The 19423-nt window shown below is 42.2% G+C and overlaps 1 protein-coding gene across 1 annotated transcript in view; it reads left to right on the top strand.

Annotated features, from left to right (window-relative positions):
* Window positions 1–19423, top strand: part of LOC126199499 (putative methyltransferase NSUN7) — a 194719-nt gene that overhangs the window by 68098 nt on the left and 107198 nt on the right. The window contains exon 4 of the mRNA XM_049936422.1: window positions 7854–8040. Coding sequence (XP_049792379.1) covers window positions 7854–8040 — 187 coding nt within the window. The remainder of the gene's footprint in view (window positions 1–7853; window positions 8041–19423) is intronic.

Here is a 19423-nt window from a genome sequence, read left to right as displayed (position 1 = left end):
ACACAGAAGAAACCCACAAAACCAGCATGGCAACACAGGCTACAGATCAGAATAGAAAAACTGAGAAAAGACATCGGACAGCTAACACAATTTATAAGAAATGAAATCTCGGAAAAAAAACGAAAAAGGTTGGGTAAAATCTCACAAAAAGAAGCGACAGAGCAATTAGACGAAAAGTAGCAGAAATTACAAGCATTAGCCAAACGACTCAGAAGATACAAAAAAAGTGAAAATAGAAGGAAACAAAACCAAACATTCAACACAAACCAAAAGAAATTTTACCAGACAATAGATAACACACACATTAAAATAAACAATCCACCAAACATAACAGACATGTAACACTTCTGGAGCAACATATGGTCAAACCCGGTACAACATAACAGGCATGCACGGTGGATACAAACAGAAACAGACACATACAAGATGATACCACAAATGCCTGAAGTGATAATTTTGCAACATGAAGTCACCCAAGCAATTAATTCTACTCACAATTGGAAAGCCCCTGGAAATGATAAAATAGCAAATTTCTGGTTAAAGAAGTTCACCTCAACACATTCACATCTAACTAAATTATTTAACAGTTACATTGCAGACCCATACACATTCCCTGATACACTTACACATGGAATAACTTATCTGAAACCTAAAGATCAAGCAGACACAGCGAACCCAGCTAAATATCGCCCCATAACATGCCTACCAACAATATACAAAATATTAACTTCAATCATTAAACAGAAATTAATGACACATACAACACAGAACAAAATTATAAATGAAGAACAAAAAGGCTGTTGCAAAGGAGCACGAGGATGTAAAGAGCAACTGATAATAGATGCAGAGGTGACATATCAAGCTAAAACTAAACAAAGGTCGCTACACTACGCATACATTGATTACCAAAAAGCTTTTGATAGTGTACCCCACTCATGGTTACTACAAATATTGGAAATATACAAAATAGATCCTAAATTGATACAGTTCCTAAACATAGTAATGAAAAATTGGAAAACCACACTTAATATCCAAACAAATTCAAATAATATCACATCACAGCCAATAGAGATTAAGCGTGGAATATACCAAGGAGACTCATTAAGTCCTTTCTGGTTCTGCCTTGCTCTGAACCCACTATCCAACATGCTAAATAATACAAATTATGGATACAATATTACTGAAACATACCCACACAAAATCACACATTTGCTATACATGGATGATCTAAAACTACTGGCAGCAACAAATCAACAACTCAACCAATTACTAAAGATAACAGAAGTATTCAGCAATGATATAAGTATGGCTTTTGGAACAGACAAATGTAAGAAAAATAGCATAGTCAAGGGAAAACACACTAAACAAGAAGATTACATATTGGATAACCACAGCGACTGCATAGAAGCGATGGAAAAAACGGATGCCTATAAATATCTAGGATACAGACAAAAAATAGGAATAGATAATACAAATATTAAAGAAGAACTAAAAGAAAAATATAGACAAAGACTAACAAAAATACTGAAAACAGAATTGACAGCAAGAAACAAAACAAAAGCTATAAATACTTATGCCATACCAATATTGACCTACTCATTTGGAGTAGTGAAATGGAGTAACACAGACCTAGAAGCACTCAGTACACTTACACGCTCACAATGCCACAAATATAGAATACATCACATACATTCAGCAACAGAAAGATTCACATTAAGCAGAAAGGAAGGAGGAAGGGGATTTATCGATATAAAAAACCTACATTATGGACAGGTAGACAATTTAAGAAAATTCTTTATAGAACGAGCAGAAACTAGCAAAATACACAAAGCAATCACTCATATAAATACATCGGCTACACCACTACAATTTCATAACCACCTCTACAACCCTTTAGACCACGTAACATCAACAGATACGAAGAAAGTAAATTGGAAAAAGAAAACACTTCATGGCAAGCACCCGTATCATCTAACACAGCCACACATCGATCAAGACGCATCCAACACATGGCTAAGAAAAGGCAATATATACAGTGAGACAGAAGGATTCATGATTGCAATACAGGATCAAACAATAAACACCAGGTATTACAGCAAGCATATTATTAAAGATCCCAATACCACAACAGATAAATGCAGACTTTGTAAACAACAAATAGAAACAGTAGATCACATCACAAGCGGATGTACAATACTAGCAAATACAGAATACCCCAGAAGACATGACAATGTCGCAAAAATAATACATCAACAGCTTGCCTTACAACATAAACTTTTAAAACAACAAGTTCCTACATACAAGTATGCACCACAAAATGTACTGGAGAATGATGAATACAAATTATACTGGAACAGAACCATTATAACAGATAAAACAACGCCACATAACAAACCTGACATCATACTCACCAATAAAAAGAAGAAATTAACACAACTAATCGAAATATCCATACCCAATACAACAAATATACAAAAGAAAACAGGAGAAAAAATTGAAAAATACATCCAACTGGCTGAGGAAGTCAAGGACATGTGGCATCAGGATAAAGTTGACATTGTACCAATTATACTATCAACTACAGGAGTCATACCACACAATATCCACCAGTACATCAATGCAATACAGCTACATCCAAACGTATATATACAACTACAGAAATCCGTAATTATTGATACATGTTCAATTACCCGAAAGTTCCTAAATGCAATATAACACATACCGTACAGTTAATAGGAAGTGACGCTTGATCAAGGTCCGCGTCACTTTCCATTCTCAACCAGACTTAACGTCTGAGAAAGTAAAGAAATAATAATAATTGTTGTTTGGATAAGTAACTGAGAGATTAAACTTTACGCCGTGAATTTATCGAGCTTCGCACGTCCGAAGATGTACGGAACGTAGCCAGGGCTCATTATATATTTTTTGTAGACAAAGTCTGATATCTGACCTCAGCTTTAGTCATGAGAACGGATTGACTAAAACTACTAAAACAGAGAAAAATATACGATTAAATAAAACATATATTCATTTCAACATATACATTACGATATGAATGACACGCACGTAAAATTCTAGGTAAATAATTGCAGATAATTCACAAATGAGAGCGACTTATTAATTCTGCGCCTCTTTTCTGCAAATAAGTATCAATATGGATAACTGTGGAGCCACACAAAATCTTACGTCCTTCTAGGACAACGAATGACATAAGAGTGTAGATGCCTACTGGCTGCGACAAGAGAGCGGTGTTAATTCATTTGTTTTGCTTTCTCTTGTCTTAAAAGATCGATACGTATACTCTAAGTTCAGTAAATTAAATATCGTCTGTGCTCGAGTGCAAATGGTTCCTTAAACTGCGATGGTGTACTCAACGACGAACCTGGGTGCACGAATGGTAAAATGTCATTTTTTCGGATGAATCCAGCTTCTGTTTACAGCATCATGATGGTCGCATCCGTGTTTGGCGACATCGCGGTGAACGCACATTGGAAGCGTGTATTCGTCATCGCCATAGTGGCGTATCACCCAGCGTGATGGTAATGGGTGCCATTGGTTACACGCCTCGGTCACCTCCTGTTCGCACTGACGGCACTTTGAGCAGTGGACGTTACATTTCAGATGTGTTACGACCCGTGGCTCTACCCTTCATTCGATCCCTGCGAAACCCTACATTTCATCAGGATAATGCACGACCGCATGTTGCAGGTCCTGTACGGGCCTTTCTGGATACAGAAAATGTTCGACTGCTGCACTGGCCAGCACATTCTCCAGATCTCTCACCAATTGAAAACGTCTGGTCAATGGTGGCCGAGCAAGTGGCTCGTCACAATACGCCAGTCACTACTCTTGATGAACTGTGGTATCGTGTTGAAGCTGCATGGGTAGCTGTACCTGTACACGCCATCCAAGCTCTGTTTGACTCAATGTCCAGGAGTATCAAGGCCGTTATTACGGCCAGAGGTGGTTGTTCTTCGTTGTGATTTCTCAGGATCTATGCACCCAAATTGCGTGAAAATGTAATCACATGTCAGTTCTAGTATAATATATTTATCCAATGAATACCCGTTTATCATCTGCTATTTTTTTTTATGGCCAGTGGTGTATTAAGGTTACCTTTAAGCAGCATTTAAGTTGTGCTTTGTCAGCCTTTCTTGGCGGCCCTACTGCAGATGCATTTCTAGGGTTTGCCGCCGGATAAACACTGTGCAACTCTCACAATATTTCATAGCAGCAGCTGTTCGACATTATCAGTGGTGGTGATCATTCTCGTCACTGTTGCAACACTCGGGTGCTGGTAGTCACGCGTTGGCGTCGAAATTTGTCGTGGCTGCAAGCAGGAATTGTGGGTACACGGAAAAGAGCTCGCTGGTGCATGAAAGTAGTGTTCACAGGGACATCTGTAGGGAGACGAAAAAATGCCATCCCTGCGCGCGTAGTAGGCAATGACGGTGCTGCCGGATGCTGCTGTGATTAAAAGCCGAAATAAATTTGTAATGCTCTGGGTCGGGTCGAAAATCGGAGATTTTTGTGTCTCCCATTGTAATTTAATGGCAGCCAGTGGCAAATTCCACGCAACACTTACAAGGGGACGCCGCCAATTGTGAAATTCAGATTCAATTCATACTGCGCATAATAAAAGCTCATGGCCAGAGGTGTAATGTGGCAAAGCACCAAGATGCACTTCTCAGCTGTTGTCGAGAAAGTCGACAGTTAAAATAAACCGTTGCGGTGAAATACTCTCAATGACTAATAATTATCTACAGCGTCGTGGCGCAGCGGTAAGCGCTCGGGTTCGTAATCCAAAGGTCGCCGGATCGAATCTCGCGCCATCGAACTTTTTTTTTTAGTATTTGTTTTTTGTAATTCAAATGTACACACACACACACACACACACACACACACACACACACACACACACACACACACACACACACAATTCCCGGCAGTCAGTTGCAGCAATTATGCATATAATAAGTTGTTGAAAGTCGTTTGTCGTGGAAAAACTGGCGACTTCGAACATCATTATGTTTTCCGCAAACAAAGTTGATTTCACAAATGTTATTAATTGTCTTCATAATGTTAACCACGTATAGTTAACGGAAGACGTAGAAACGATATTCCGAAACGAATACGTATAGCGTAAGTCAAACGTTCGAATTAGAATAGAAACCCCACGAACACAAATTTGCTGTGGCATGTATGAAATATAAACTCCGTTACTCGCTCGTTACACTTGAAGGACAGATGTTGAATGGGCCGAAACGAGCCACCGCGTAACAGCGTAGTTGCCTGCTAACTTCGAAAGAAGGTAGATGCGGTCCCTAGCGCAACTTATAACATCGTCGAAAATCAGTGCGGACGTGAGAGCTTTGGTACACAATGTTAAACAAACGGAAAAATGGAGGCGGTACAATTGGAGAGCGATCCGCCTTCACCACATGCATATGCAATTTATTTATATATTTGAATTACAAGAAACTAATAATAAAAAAAAATGTTGCATGGCGCGAGATTCGGTCCAGCGACCTTCGGATTACGAACCCGAGCGCTTACCGCTGCGCCACGACACTGTATAAAATTATTAATCGTAGAGAGTATTTCACCGCAAAGGTTTCTTTTAACTGTCGATTTTCTCGACAACGGCTGAGAAGTGCATCTTGGTGCTTTGCCACGTTACACCTCTGGCCATGAGCTTTTATTATGCGCAGTATGAATCGAATCTGAATTTCACAATTCGCGGCCTTCCCTTGTTAGTTGAAATTCCGCATCCCGGTCTGCGGCCGGTCCGGCCACTGCTGCTTAGGGCAGTGGTTCCCAACACATGGTCTGCGAGCTATTAGAATAAAAAATATATTTAATATATTTCGTATGATAACAGATTTTTTGTTTTGGCCGCTTCCTGCATGAGCAGAGCTTTAGCGAACGCTAACTTCTGCGTCTAGCTTCTTCCTAGAGTGTAAATACATCGGCAGTGAGCATGAGCAACTTCTTATTCATACGGAAGTAAGATGGCTATCTCGAGGTAGGATCTTGTCAAGATTTTTTGAACTTAGAGACGAGGTTCTTGTCTTCCTTCTTGACACAAAGTACGCGGATATTCTCACTAACTTCTCTTGGCTTTGCTCAGTTGAGTACTTAGCTAATGTGTTTGCACACTTGAATGTGTTAAACTTCAGTTTACAAGGAAAAAATGCAGACATGTTCAAAGCCGAGGATAAGATTAGTGCTATGGTCAAAAAGTGTCGATCTGGGCGTCAAGGATAGAAAACGAGTCACTAACTTTACTACTTTAAAACAATTCTTGGAGTAATCAGAGGAGAGTTTGACTGACCAGATCAAGATCAATGTAGCCGAGCATCTATGCAGCCTAGCCACCACTTTTAGAGAGTATTTCCCTGAACCTGACCCTGACGACAGATAGATTCGAAATCCCTTCAGCTGTGAAGAAATAGACAAAATCCAAGGCCTCACTGAAGAAGAGCAAGATCAACTTGTGGATCTGTCCAGCTGTGGTACGATGATAAACATTTTCATCGGTGATAAAATTACACGCTTCTGGGCATCAGCACGCACGGACTACAAGAAACTTGGAGATAAAGCAATGAAAAGGATCCTTCATTTACAACCACATATCGGTGTGACCAAGCATTTTCTTCCATGTTGAAGAATACTCAGTGTTGTAGAACATTCAGTATAAGGTCGTTTATTGAAACTGAACTACACTTCTCGAACAATCACTATATACACACAAAGAAAACAAATAACATGTAGACGACTATTCATCAAGAGCGTCGGTGAGGTCCGTCGGAGCTGGTCCTAGATCGGCGAGGAACTGGCTGTACTGCTGCTGCGCTGGCCTTATAAAGCCGGCGGAGGTCGGCGGAGTACTCCAGCTTTCCCTGTGTATGTGAGGCGACCTCTGCAGAAAAAGGTTCGCATTAGGCTCCAGCAAGTTCTGTTTATTTTGAAGAATTGTTTTCCTCTTGGTTGCGCCTGCAAGTGCTTGTGTATGCTATATGGTACACAGGGGTGTCTTGAGTGTAGTCTGCCTGGCAGGGACCGTCTGTGGCTGACGTAACACATGTGTTTCATGAAAAACAAATATAGGAATCGGCTAGACATGCGGTCGGATTTCAGAGTGAAAGTTTCAAGATTGGAACCTAATATTTCAGAAATAATGGACTCAAAGGTCAGATTGGACTCATCTCATTAAGACCTGAAAACTAAAACTAACTGTCTACTTATGGGGCACTCTGTTGTAACTGTATTTTTTCAAATAAATAATACCTTGTATGAAATTAGTGTTTTCTTATTTTTCACACGCATGTACTAAATGCAATCTCAAGTGTAGTACACTTGAAAGACCAATACACTCAGTTTTAATCTTTTTCTGTCATTTTCAGTTCATACTCAATTTATATTTTTTTAAGGAGTTTGTTATACTAAACACCCAGATTTGAAGACAAAGATTTTGAGCAATAATCAAAAATTTAACAATAACAATGATGGCTAAATTGAAAAAGTTTTAAGCTCAATATTTTTTCACTGATGAATATGTCAATGTTTTTTCTAAGTACCAAAAAAAGAAAACGTATAAAAAGACTTAATTTGGCTTTTTTAGGTACTTGATACCGTGATATGACAAGGTACCAATCATGGTCGATGAGTGGGTCCTCGAGAAAATTTTGTTGGGAACCCCTGGCTTAGGGCATGCCACTGCTGGAGACGCATTGAGCTTTAGCTGTCACTTGTGGGCCGATAAAGTGTTCGAAACTGTCTCGACTGTTGGGTGGCAAAGTCTACGTGACAGGCATCGATTACAAAATGAGAGCGTGTGGTATATGTTACAGAGACAAGGTGCCCCTGCAGCTGCTGGAGGAGGTGGGTCTGCGGCCGCTGGCGGTGGGCGAGTTCCACCTCACACGGGACACCTTCACGGCCGACGGCGCCTGTCCCAGGGTCATCCTGTTCCACCCAGACCGGCGCGCCGACCTGGCCCAGAGCCGCGTCGTGCGCGACTACCAGCTCATCCTGCAGGTACCAGGGATGTGCTGTCCCTGAGTAGCCCCCATTTTTAAGCCTATGTTGTAAAAGTATCTTCACATGGGTCACAGAAATTGCATATTGACAAAAATATAGCGCAGCAACATTGCCGGTAATAGAAATGCAGCCACATATTCGGCAACATTGTCGGCAACTGTTTCCGGCAATGTTTGCGCAAGAAGTATTTGCAAGGATAACATTGTGGCCGCGAAATGGACGAAAGCTATTGGAACGATTTGAAGTAGAATGATCATATAAAATTAATTGTTGGTAAGGCGGGTGCCAGGTTGAGATTCATTGGGAGAGTGCTTAGAAAATGTAGTCCATCAACAAAGGAGGTGGCTTACAAAACACTCGTTCGACCTATACTTGAATATTGCTCATCAGTGTGGGATCCGTACCAGGTCGGGTTGACAGAGGAGATAGAGAAGATCCAAAGAAGAGCGGCGTGTTTTGTCACAGGGTTATGTGGTAACCGTGATAGCGTTACGGAGATGTTTAATAAACTCAAGTGGCAGACTCCGCAAGAGAGGCGCTCTGCATCGCGGTGTAGCTTGCTGTTCAGGTTTCGAGAGGGTGCGTTTCTGGATGAGGTTCAAAATGGTTCAAATGGCTCTCAGCACTATGGGACTCAACATCTGAGGTCATCAGTCCCCTAGAACTTAGAACTACTTAAACCTAACTAACCTAAGGACATCACACACATCCATGCCCGAGGCAGGATTCGAACCTGGGACCGTAACGGTCGCGCAGTTCCAGACTGAAGCGCCTAGAACCGCTCGGCCACAGAGGCCGGCGCTGGATGAGGTATCGAATATATTGCTTCCCCCTACTTATACCTCCCGAGGAGATCACGAATGTAAAATTAGAGAGATTCGAGCGCGCACGGAGGCTTTCCGGCAGTTGTTCTTCCCGCAAACCATACGCGACTGGAACAGGAAAGGGAGGTAATGATGGTGGCACGTAGAGTGCCCTCCGCCACACACCGTTGGGTGGCTTGCGGACTATAAATGTAGATGTAGAAGTGAGTCTGGCTCTTCTCTATTTGCATTCCACGAGGAAGTAAATTAACAAGAAAAAGAGAAAACGATTTTGCGGATGCGTTCTTTTTTCCCAACTTCGCGAATTGCTTCTGAGACTAACTCCTCGCGAAACGATGCTCGATGCATACAGAGATGGCCAAAATTTGGATACACCAGAAACCCAACTCATTACCCTGCCTAATACGGTGTAGGAGAACCGCTGACGTTCAAAACACCTTTCAGTCGTCTCGGATTGGATAAATATGGGATCTGTACGGTTTTCAGGGGAATCGTACGCCATTCTCCCCTAAGATTATGGCAAGTTCACGTAACTTTGAGTTGGATAGCGTTCACGCGCACTTCTCTCCAAAGTGGTGCACAAAGACTCAATAATACTGAGATCTACATCTACGTGATTACTCTGCTATTCACAATGAAGTGTCTGGCAGAGGGTTCAATGAACCACCTTCGAGTTGTCTCTCTACCGTTCCACTCTCGAACGGTACGCGGGAAAAACGAGCACTTAAATTTTTCTGTGCGAGCCCTGATTTCTCTTATTTTATCGTGATGATCATTTCTCCCTACGTAGGTGGGTGCCAACAGAATGTTTTCGCAATCGGAGGAGAAAACTGGTGATTGAAATTTCATGAGAAGATCCCGACGCAACGAAAATCGCCTTTGTTTCAATGATTGCCACTCCAATTCACGTATGATGTCTGTGACACTATCTCCCCTATTTCGCGATAATACAAAGCGAGCTGCCCTTCTTTGTACTTTTTCGACGTCATCCGTCAGTCCCACCTGATGCGGATTCCACACCGCACAGCAATACTGCAGAATAGGGCGGACAAGCGTGGTGAGAGCAGTCTCCTTAGTAGACCTGTTGCACCCTCTAAGTGTTCTGCCAATGAATCGGAGTCTTTGGTTTGTTCTACCCCCAATATTATCTATGTGATCGTTCCTAATTAGGTTATTTGTAATTGTAATCCCTAGGTATTTAGCTGAATTTACTGGGTTCAGATTTGTGTGACTTATCGCGTAATCGAAATTTAGCTGATTTCTTTTAGTACTCATGTGAATAACTTCACACTTTTCTTTATTCAAGGTCAATTGTCACTTTTCGCACCACACAGATATCTTATCTAAATCATTTTGCAAGTCGTTTTGATCATCTGATGACTTCACAAGACTGTAAATGACATCATCATCTGCGAACAATCTAAGACGGCTCTCAGATTGTCTCGTATATCGTTTATATAGATCAGGAACAATAGAGGGCCTATATAACACTTCCCTGGGGAACGCCGGATATTACTTTTGTTTTACTCGATGACTTTCCGTCTATTACTACGAACTGTGACCTTTCTGACAGGAAATCACGAATCCGGTCGCACAGCTGAGCCGATACTCCGTAGGCACGCAGTTTGATTAGAAGATGCTTGTGAAGAACGGTGTCGAAAGCCTTCTGCAAATCTAAAGATATGGAATCAATTTGACATCCCCTGTCGATAGCACTTATTACTTAATGAATATAAAGAGCTAGTTGTTTCACGAGAACGATATTTTCTGTATCCGTGCTATGTGTCAATAAATCATTTTCTTCAAGGTACTTCATAATGTTCGAATAAAGTATAAGTTCCAAAATCCTACTGCAAATCGACGTTAGTGATATAGGCCTGTAATTCAGCGGATTACTGCTTACGTTCCTTTTTGGGTATTGGTGTGACTTGAACAATTTTCCAGTCTGTAGGTACGGATCTTTCTGTGAGCGAGTGGTTGTATATAATTGCTAAATATGTAGCTGTTATAGCAGCATACTCTGAGAGGAACCTGACTGGTATACAATCTGGACCGGAGGCCTTGCCTTTATTAAGCGATTTAACTGCTTTGTTACACCGAGGATATCTACTTCTATGTTTCTCGTCTTGACAGTTGTTCTTGGTTGGAATTCAGGAATATTTATTTCGTCTTCTTTGGTGAAGGAGTTTCGGAAAACCGTGTTTAATAACTCTGCTTTAGTGGCACTGTCATCAGTGACTTCACCGTTGTTATCGCGCAGTGAAGGTATTGATTACGTCTTACCACTGGTATGCTTCATGTATCACCAGAATCTCTTTGGGTTTTCTTCCAGATTTCGAGACAGAATTCCGTTGTGGAAATTATTAAAAGCATCTCGCATTGAAGTATGCGAACTTCTGTAAAACTTTGCCAATATTGGGGATTTTGCGTTCATTTAAATTTGACATGCTTTATTCGTTGCTTTTGCAACAACGATCTGACCAGTTTTGTGTACCATGCGGGATCACGTATTAATTTATGTGGTATAAATCTCTCAATTACTGTCGATACTATCCCTTTGAAAACATTCCACAACTTTTCTACACTTGCATGATCAGATTGGAAGGAGTGAAGACCGTCTCTTAAAAAGGCGTTAAGAGCATTTTTATCAGCTTTTTTTAAATAGATGCGTTTCTTTTTTATGGTTGTAGGTGTTACGGTATTCAGCCTAGCAGCAACTGCCTTGTGATCGCTAATCCCTGTATTCGTCACAATACTCACTATTTCTCCAGGATTATTTGTAGCTAAAAGGTCAAGTATGCTTTCGCAACTATTTACGCTTCTAGTGGGCTCATGAACTAATTGTTCAAATAATTTTCTGAGAAAGCATTCAGTACAATTTCGGATGACGTTTTATGCCTGTCGCCGGCTTTAAACGTATAATTTTTCAGCATGTCGAAGGTTGATTGAAGTCACCACCGACTATCATTGTATGAGCAGGGTACGAATTTGAAATGAGATTCAAGTATTTTTTTGAACGGTTCAGCAACTATGTCTTCTGAGTCAGGGGTCGGTAAAACGATACAATTAATAGTTTAGTCCGATTGTCAGGTATAAGCTCTGCCCATACTATTTCACATGAACTATCCACTTCAATTTCCAATTTCGCTACAAGGCAAATTACCTCTGACAGCAATAAATACTCCACCACCAACTGTATTTAACCTATCCTTTCTGAACACTGTTATATCGTTTGAAAAAATTTCGGCTGAACTTATTTCCGGCTTTAGCCAGCTCTATGTACCTACAACTACCTGAGCTTCAGTGCTATCTATTAGGGCGTGGAACTGGTTCTTTCCCAACACATCTACGACAATTTACAACTACAATACCAATCATTTCTACAACTACCTTACTGTGTTTTACCTGCCCACTTTTAGACGGACGCCCCTTCTGTGGTTCCTTGAGACCATCTAACCTAAAAAACCACCCTTTCCCTTCCACACAGCCCCCGCTACCCGTATAGCCGCCTCCTGTGTGTAGTGGACTCCTGACCTATTGAGCAGAACCCGGAAACCCACCATCCGATGGCGCAAGTCAAGGAATCTGCAGCCTACACGGTCACAGAACCGCCTGAGCCTCTGATTCAGACCCTCCACTCGGCTCTGCACCAAAGGACCACAGTCGGTTCTATCGACGATGCTGTAGATGGTGAGCTCCGCCTTAATCTCGGAAGCAGGACTGGCAGTCTTTACCATTTCCGCTAGACGCCTGAAACCAGATAGAATCTGCTCCGATCTAAAGCGACACACGTCATTGGTACCGACATGAGCCACCACCTGCACTTGGCTGCACCCTGTAGTCTTCTTGGCATCTGGACGCACCCTTTCCACATCAGGAATGATTCCCTCTGGAATGCACACTAGCTTCCTTCCCCTCCTTGGCAGCCATGTTCCTAAAGGGCCCCATTACGCGCCTAACGTTGGAGCTCACAACTAGCAGCAAACCCACCCTCTGTGAATGCCCAGACCTTTCGGGCCGAGAAGCTTCCTCTGGAACAGGCTGGAAGATTGCATCCGGCTCAGAGACATCATTAGCTACAGATAACGTCAAACGAACCGGGGAGGCCCTACTATTGGACCCTGAGGAAGTTTTTCGCTGCCTGCCATACTTTGGAATAATCTCCCACTCGACCACGGGTGAGGGGTCAACCTCAGTGCAGGCAGTACCCGGGGCGGTCACAGCAGTGGACCGATCGGAGGACACGTGGGACGTGCTCGACGTCCCTCGCATCCCTGCGTACGATCCCCCACAGTGACGCCCCTTGGCAGCAGCCTCAAGCTGTGTGACGGAAGCCAACGCAGCCTGGAGCCAACTCAGCTCGCATCTGTACACAACAATCACAGTTTCTATCCATTACTGCAGTCGGTCCTGTTTTAAGCTCGTAAAAGTATGCAAGAAACGAACGGTGTACTCGCCTTATTAGCAGCGGGAAATCGAAGTGCTCTCTCACTGACAGTCTGACACTGAGCTGTTCTAACCAAACAAAGAAAAGTCTGTACGATACGAGGGTCTATACGACGGTCGATAACAACCGCGGTACTGTACACTACACTGTTACTGAAATAAGAGGTTGTGCCTAGTAAGCACTCGAACACGCAAGAAATTACAAAAATAAACTAGTAACTACACAGATAACTAAATAAACTCGCTCCTGTTTGAAGCTCGTAAAGATATGTAACTAGCGAACGGTGTACTCGACTTATTAGTAGCAGGAACTAGCGGTGCACTCTCGCTGACTGTCTAACCGACACTGGTGATGGTGGTGGCCAGAGTAGCTGCGACGAATCAGGCTCACAAAAACTGTCCTGAACGAAGGAAGCTGTGTGAACAGGAGCCTTGTCGTCTTGCATCACCGCTTGGGAACAAATAGTGTACCAAGGGATGAACCTGATCAGCCCATGGCAGTAATGCAGCTCTACAGAATACCAGTGGGGCCCAAATGAGGCAATGCCACGATGTGGCTGGCCAAACCATCACTGAACTTCCGCCATATTTCACTCTTAGACGTAGGCTCGGCCGGAAATTGAAAATAGTATGAAACAAGACTCGTCCGACCAAATGACCTTCCATTGCTCCATATTGCAGCTTTATGGTTTCGGCCTTCCCCCATGAACCATGGACCTTGCCGTTGGTGGGGAGGCTTGCGTGCCTCAGCGATACAGATGGCCGTACCGTAGGTGCAACCACAACGGAGGGGTATCTGTTGAGAGGCCAGACAAACATGTGGTTCCTGAAGAGGGGCAGCAGCCATTTCAGTAGTTGCAGGGGCAACAGTCTGGATGATTGACTGAACTGGCCTTGTAACATTAACCAAAACGGCCTTGCTGTGCTGGTACTGCGAACGGCTGAAAGCAAGGGGAAACCACAGCCGTAATTTTTCCCAATGACATGCAGCTTTACTGTATGATTACATGATGATGGCGTCCTCTTGGGTAAAATATTCCGGAGGTAAAATAGTCCCCCATTCGGATCTCCGGGCGGGGACTACTCAAGAGGACGTCGTTATCAGGAGAAAGAAAACTGGCATTCTACGGATCGGAGCGTGGAATGTCAGATCCCTTAATCGGGCAAGTAGGTTAGCAAATTTAAAAAGGGAAATGGATGGTTAAAATTAGATATAGTGGGAATTAGTGAATTTCGGTGGCAGGAGGAACAAGACTTTTGGTCAGGTGATTACAGGGTTATAAGTACAAAATCAAATAGGGGTAATGCAGGAGTAGGTTTAATAATGAATGAATAAAATAGGAGTGCGGGTAAGCTACTACCAACAGCATAGTGAACGCATTATTGTGGCCAAGATAGACACGAAGCCCATGCCTACTACAGTAGTACAAGTTTATATGCCAACTAGCTCTGCAGATGAAGAAATTGATGAAATGTATGACGAGATAAAAGAAATTATTCAGGTAGTGAAGGGAGACGAAAATTTAATAGTCATGGGGGACTGGAATTCGTCAGTAGGAAAAGGGAGAGAAGGAAACATAGTAGGTGAATATGGATTGGAGGGAAGAAATGAAAGAGGAAGCCGCCTTGTAGAATTTTGCACAGAGCATAACATAATCATAGCTAACACTTGGTTCAAGAATCATAAAATAAGGTTGTATACCTGGAAGAATCCTGGAGATACTAAAAGGTATCAGATAGATTATATATTGGTAAGACAGAGATTTAGGAACCAGGTTTTAAATTGTAAGACATTTCCAGGGGCAGATGTGGATTCTGACCACAATCTATTGGTTATGAACTGCAGATTGAAACTGAAGAAACTGCAAAAAGGTGGGAATTTAAGGAGATGGGACCTGGATAAACTGAAAGAACCAGAGGTTGTAGAGAGTTTCAGGGACAGCATTAGGGTACGATTGACAGGAATGGGGGAAAGAAATACAGTAGAAGAAGAATGGGTAGCTCTGAGGGATGAAGTAGTGAAGGCAGCAGAGGATCAAGTAGGTAAAAAGACGAGGGCTAATAGAAATCCTTGGGTAACAGAAGAAATATTGAATTTAATTGATGAAAGGAGAAAATATAAAAATGCAGTAAATGAAGCAGGCAAAAAGGAATACAAACGTCTCAAAAATAAGATCGACAGGAAGTGCAAAATGGCTAAGCAAGGATGGCTAGAGGACAAATGTAAGGATGTAGAGGCTTGTCTCACAAGGGGTAAGATAGATACTGCCTACAGGAAAATTAAAGAGACCTCAGGAGAGAAGAGAACCACTTGTATGAATATCAAGAGCTCAGATGGCAACCCAGTTCTAAGCAAAGAAGGGAAGGCAGAAAGGTGGAAGGAGTATATAGAGGGTTTACACAAGGGCGATGTACTTGAGGACAATATTATGGAAATGGAAGAGGATGTAGATGAAGATGAAATGGGAGATAAGATACTGCGTGAAGAGTTTGACAGAGCTCTGAAAGACCTGAGTCGAAACAAGGCCCCGGGAGTAGACAACTTTCCATTAGAACTACTGATGGCCTTGGGAGAGCCAGTCATGACAAAACTCTACCATCTGGTGAGCAAGATGTATGAGACAGGCGAAATACCTACAGACTTCAAGAAGAATATAATAATTCCAATACCAAAGAAAGCAGGTGTTGACAGATGTTAAAATTACCGAACTATCAGTTTAATAAGTCACAGCTGCAAAATACTAACGCGAATTCTTCACAGACGAATGGAAAAACTGGTAGAAGCGGATCTCGTGGAAGATCAGTTTGGATTCCGTAGAAATGTTGGAACACGTGAGGCAATACTAACCTTACGACTTATCTTAGAAGAAAGATTAAGAAAAGGCAAACCTACGTTTCTAGCATTTGTAGACTTAGAGAAAGCTTTTGACAACGTTAACTGGAATACTCTCTTTCAAATTCTGAAGGTGGCAGGGGTAAAATACAAGGAGCGAAAGGCTATTTACAATTTGTACAGAAACCAGATGGCAGTTATAAGAGTCGAGGGGCATGAAAGGGAAGCAGTGGTTGGGAAAGGAGTGAGGCAGGTTTGTAGCCTCTCCCCAATGTTATTCAATCTGTATATTGAGCAAGCAGTAAAGGACACAAAAGAAAAATTCGGAGTAGGTATTAAAATTCGTGGAGAAGAAGTAAAAACTTTGAGGTTCGCCGATGACATTGTAATTCTGTCAGAGACAGCAAAGGACTTGGAAGAGCAGTTGAATGGAATGGACAGTGTCTTGAAAGGAGGATATAAGATGAACATCAACAAAAGCAAAACGAGGATAATGGAATGTAGTCAAATTAAATCGGGTGATGCTGAGGGGATTAGATTAGGGAATGAGACACTTAAAGTAGTAAAGGACTTTTGCTATTTAGGGAGTAAAATAACTGATGATGGTCGAAGTAGAGAGGATATCAAATGTAGACTGGCAATGGCAAGGAAATCGTTTCTGAAGAAGAGAAATTTGTTAACATCAAGTATAGATTTAAGTGTCAGGAAGTCGTTTCTGAAAGTATTTGTATGCAGTGTAGCCATGTATGGAAGTGAAACATGGACGATAACCAGTTTGGACAAGAAGAGAATAGAAGGTTTCGAAATGTGGTGCTACAGAAGAATGCTGAAGATAAGGTGGGTAGATCACATAACTAATGAGGAGGTATTGAATAGGATTGGGGAGAAGAGAAGTTTGTGGCACAACTTGACTAGAAGAAGGGATCGGTTGGTAGGACATGTTTTGAGGCATCAAGGGATCACAAATTTTGTATTGGAGGGCAGCGTGGAGGGTAAAAATCCTAGAGGGAGACCAAGAGATCAAAACACTAAGCAGATTCAGAAGGATGTAGGTTGCAGTAGGTACTGGGAGATGAAGAAGCTTGCACAGGATAGAGTAGCATGGAGAGCTGCATCAAACCAGTCTCAGGACTGAAGACCACAACAACAACAACAACAACAACAACATGGTTTCGGCACCACCATGCATCTGCATCAGTGATGAGTGGCTGTAGAATTCCTGCTGGTCCTGCAATTCCCAGCTTATAGTGCTACCTTCGTGTTGTTTTGATGCTGACAGGGTTCGCGAGTGTGACATTCAGTTCCATTGACTTTTGTAGCTGTAGTCCTTTTATTTTTGGTGAGAATCCTCGTCAATGACCGTCCATCACGACAACACACACTTTCGTCCGCGTTGTGAGTTAGCGGATGATGTTTTCCCGCTTTCGCTGTATGAGGTATAAATCTTCGATACTGTGTCTCTTGAAACACCGAATATTTGGGCTACCATTGTTACAGTAGTACCCACCATACCAGCAGAAACAATCTGCCCACGTTCCAGTCCTCTTAGTGTCGACATAATGCAGTCACAACTACGCAGAACACTGTTCTGACCACCATTCTATTGAGGGCATGGCACAGGTGCCGTTCGTAATCTAATACAACAGAGCCACCCCCATCAGTGCTGCCTACCACCTGCATTAATGTTCACGCTTGCATTTCTCGCGGTATTCCCATATTTTCGTCCAACTCCTGTATCCTTAATAGAATACTGAAGTAGGATTTTGAATATATCGTAAAGCAGTTCGTTCGGAAATTGTGAAGACCAATACCAATATGAAAGACTGTAGACCGGCTTACAAACTGATGGGCGATTTTTTTTTCGGTCATCAGTCTACTGACTGGTTTGATGCGGGCCGCCACGAATTCCTTTCCTGTGCTAACCTCTTCATCTCAGAGTAGCACTTGCAACCTACGTCCTCAATTATTTGCTTGACGTATTCCAATCTCTGTCTACAGTTTTTGCCCTCTACAGCTCCCTCTAGTACCATGGAAGTCATTCCCTCATGTCTTAGCAGATGTCCTATCATCCTGTCCCTTCTCCTTATCAGTGTTTTCCACATATTCCTTTCCTCTCCGATTCTGCGTAGAACCTCATCATTCCTTACCTTATCAGTCCACCTAATTTTCAACATTCGTCTATAGCACCACATCTCAAATGCTGCGATTCTCTTCTCTTCCGGTTTTCCCACAGTCCATGTTTCACTACCATACAATGCTGTACTCCAGACGTACGTCCTCAGATATTTCTTCCTCAAATTAAGGCCGGTATTTGATATTAGTAGACTTCTCTTGGCCAGAAATGCCTTTTTTGCCATAGCGAGTCTGCTTTTGATGTCCTCCTTGCTCCGTCCGTCATTGGTAGTTTTACTGCCGAGGTAGCAGAATTCCTTAACTTCATTGACTTCGTGACCATCAATCCTGATGTTAAGTTTCTCGCTGTTCTCATTTCTACTACTTCTCATTACCTTCGTCTTTCTCCGATTTACTCTCAAACTGTACTGTGTACTCATTAGACTGTTCATTCCGTTCAGCAGATCATTTAATTCTTCTTCACTTTCACTCAGGATAGCAATGTCATCAGCGAATGGTATCATTGATATCCTGTCACTTTGTATTTTAATTCCACTCCTGAACCTTTCTTTTATTGCCATCATTCCTTCCTCGATGTACAGATTGAAGAGTAGGGGCGAAAGGCTACAGCCTTCTCTTACATCCTTCTTAATACGAGCACTTCGTTCTTGATCGTCCACCCTTATTATTCCCTCTTGGTTGTTGTACATATTGTATATGACCCGTCTCTCCCTATAGCTTACCCATACTTTTTTCAGAATCTCGAACAGCTTGCACCATTTTATATTGTCGAACGCTTTTTCCAGGTCGACAAATCCTATGAAAGTGTCTTGATGTTTCTTTAGCCTTGCTTCCATTATTAGCCGTAACGTCAGAATTGCCTCTCTCGTCCCTTTACTTTTCCTAAAGCCAAACTGATCGTCACCTAGCGCATTCTCAATTTTCTTTTCCATTCTTCTGTATATTATTCTTGTAAGCAGCTTCGATGCATGAGCTGTTAAGCTGATTCTGCGATAATTCTCGCACTTGTCAGCTCTTGCCGTCTTCGGAATTGTGTGGATGATGCTTTTCCGAAAGTCAGATGGTATGTCGCCAGACTCATATATTCTACACACCAACGTGAATAGTCGTTTTGTTGCCACTTCCCCCAATGATTTTAGAAATT

This window comes from Schistocerca nitens, chromosome 8 (genome assembly GCF_023898315.1).
Source record: "Schistocerca nitens isolate TAMUIC-IGC-003100 chromosome 8, iqSchNite1.1, whole genome shotgun sequence".
Lineage (NCBI taxonomy): Eukaryota > Metazoa > Arthropoda > Insecta > Orthoptera > Acrididae > Schistocerca > Schistocerca nitens.
The sequence above is the reverse complement of the archived record's forward strand: the minus strand, read 5'-3'. Positions and strand labels throughout refer to the sequence as shown.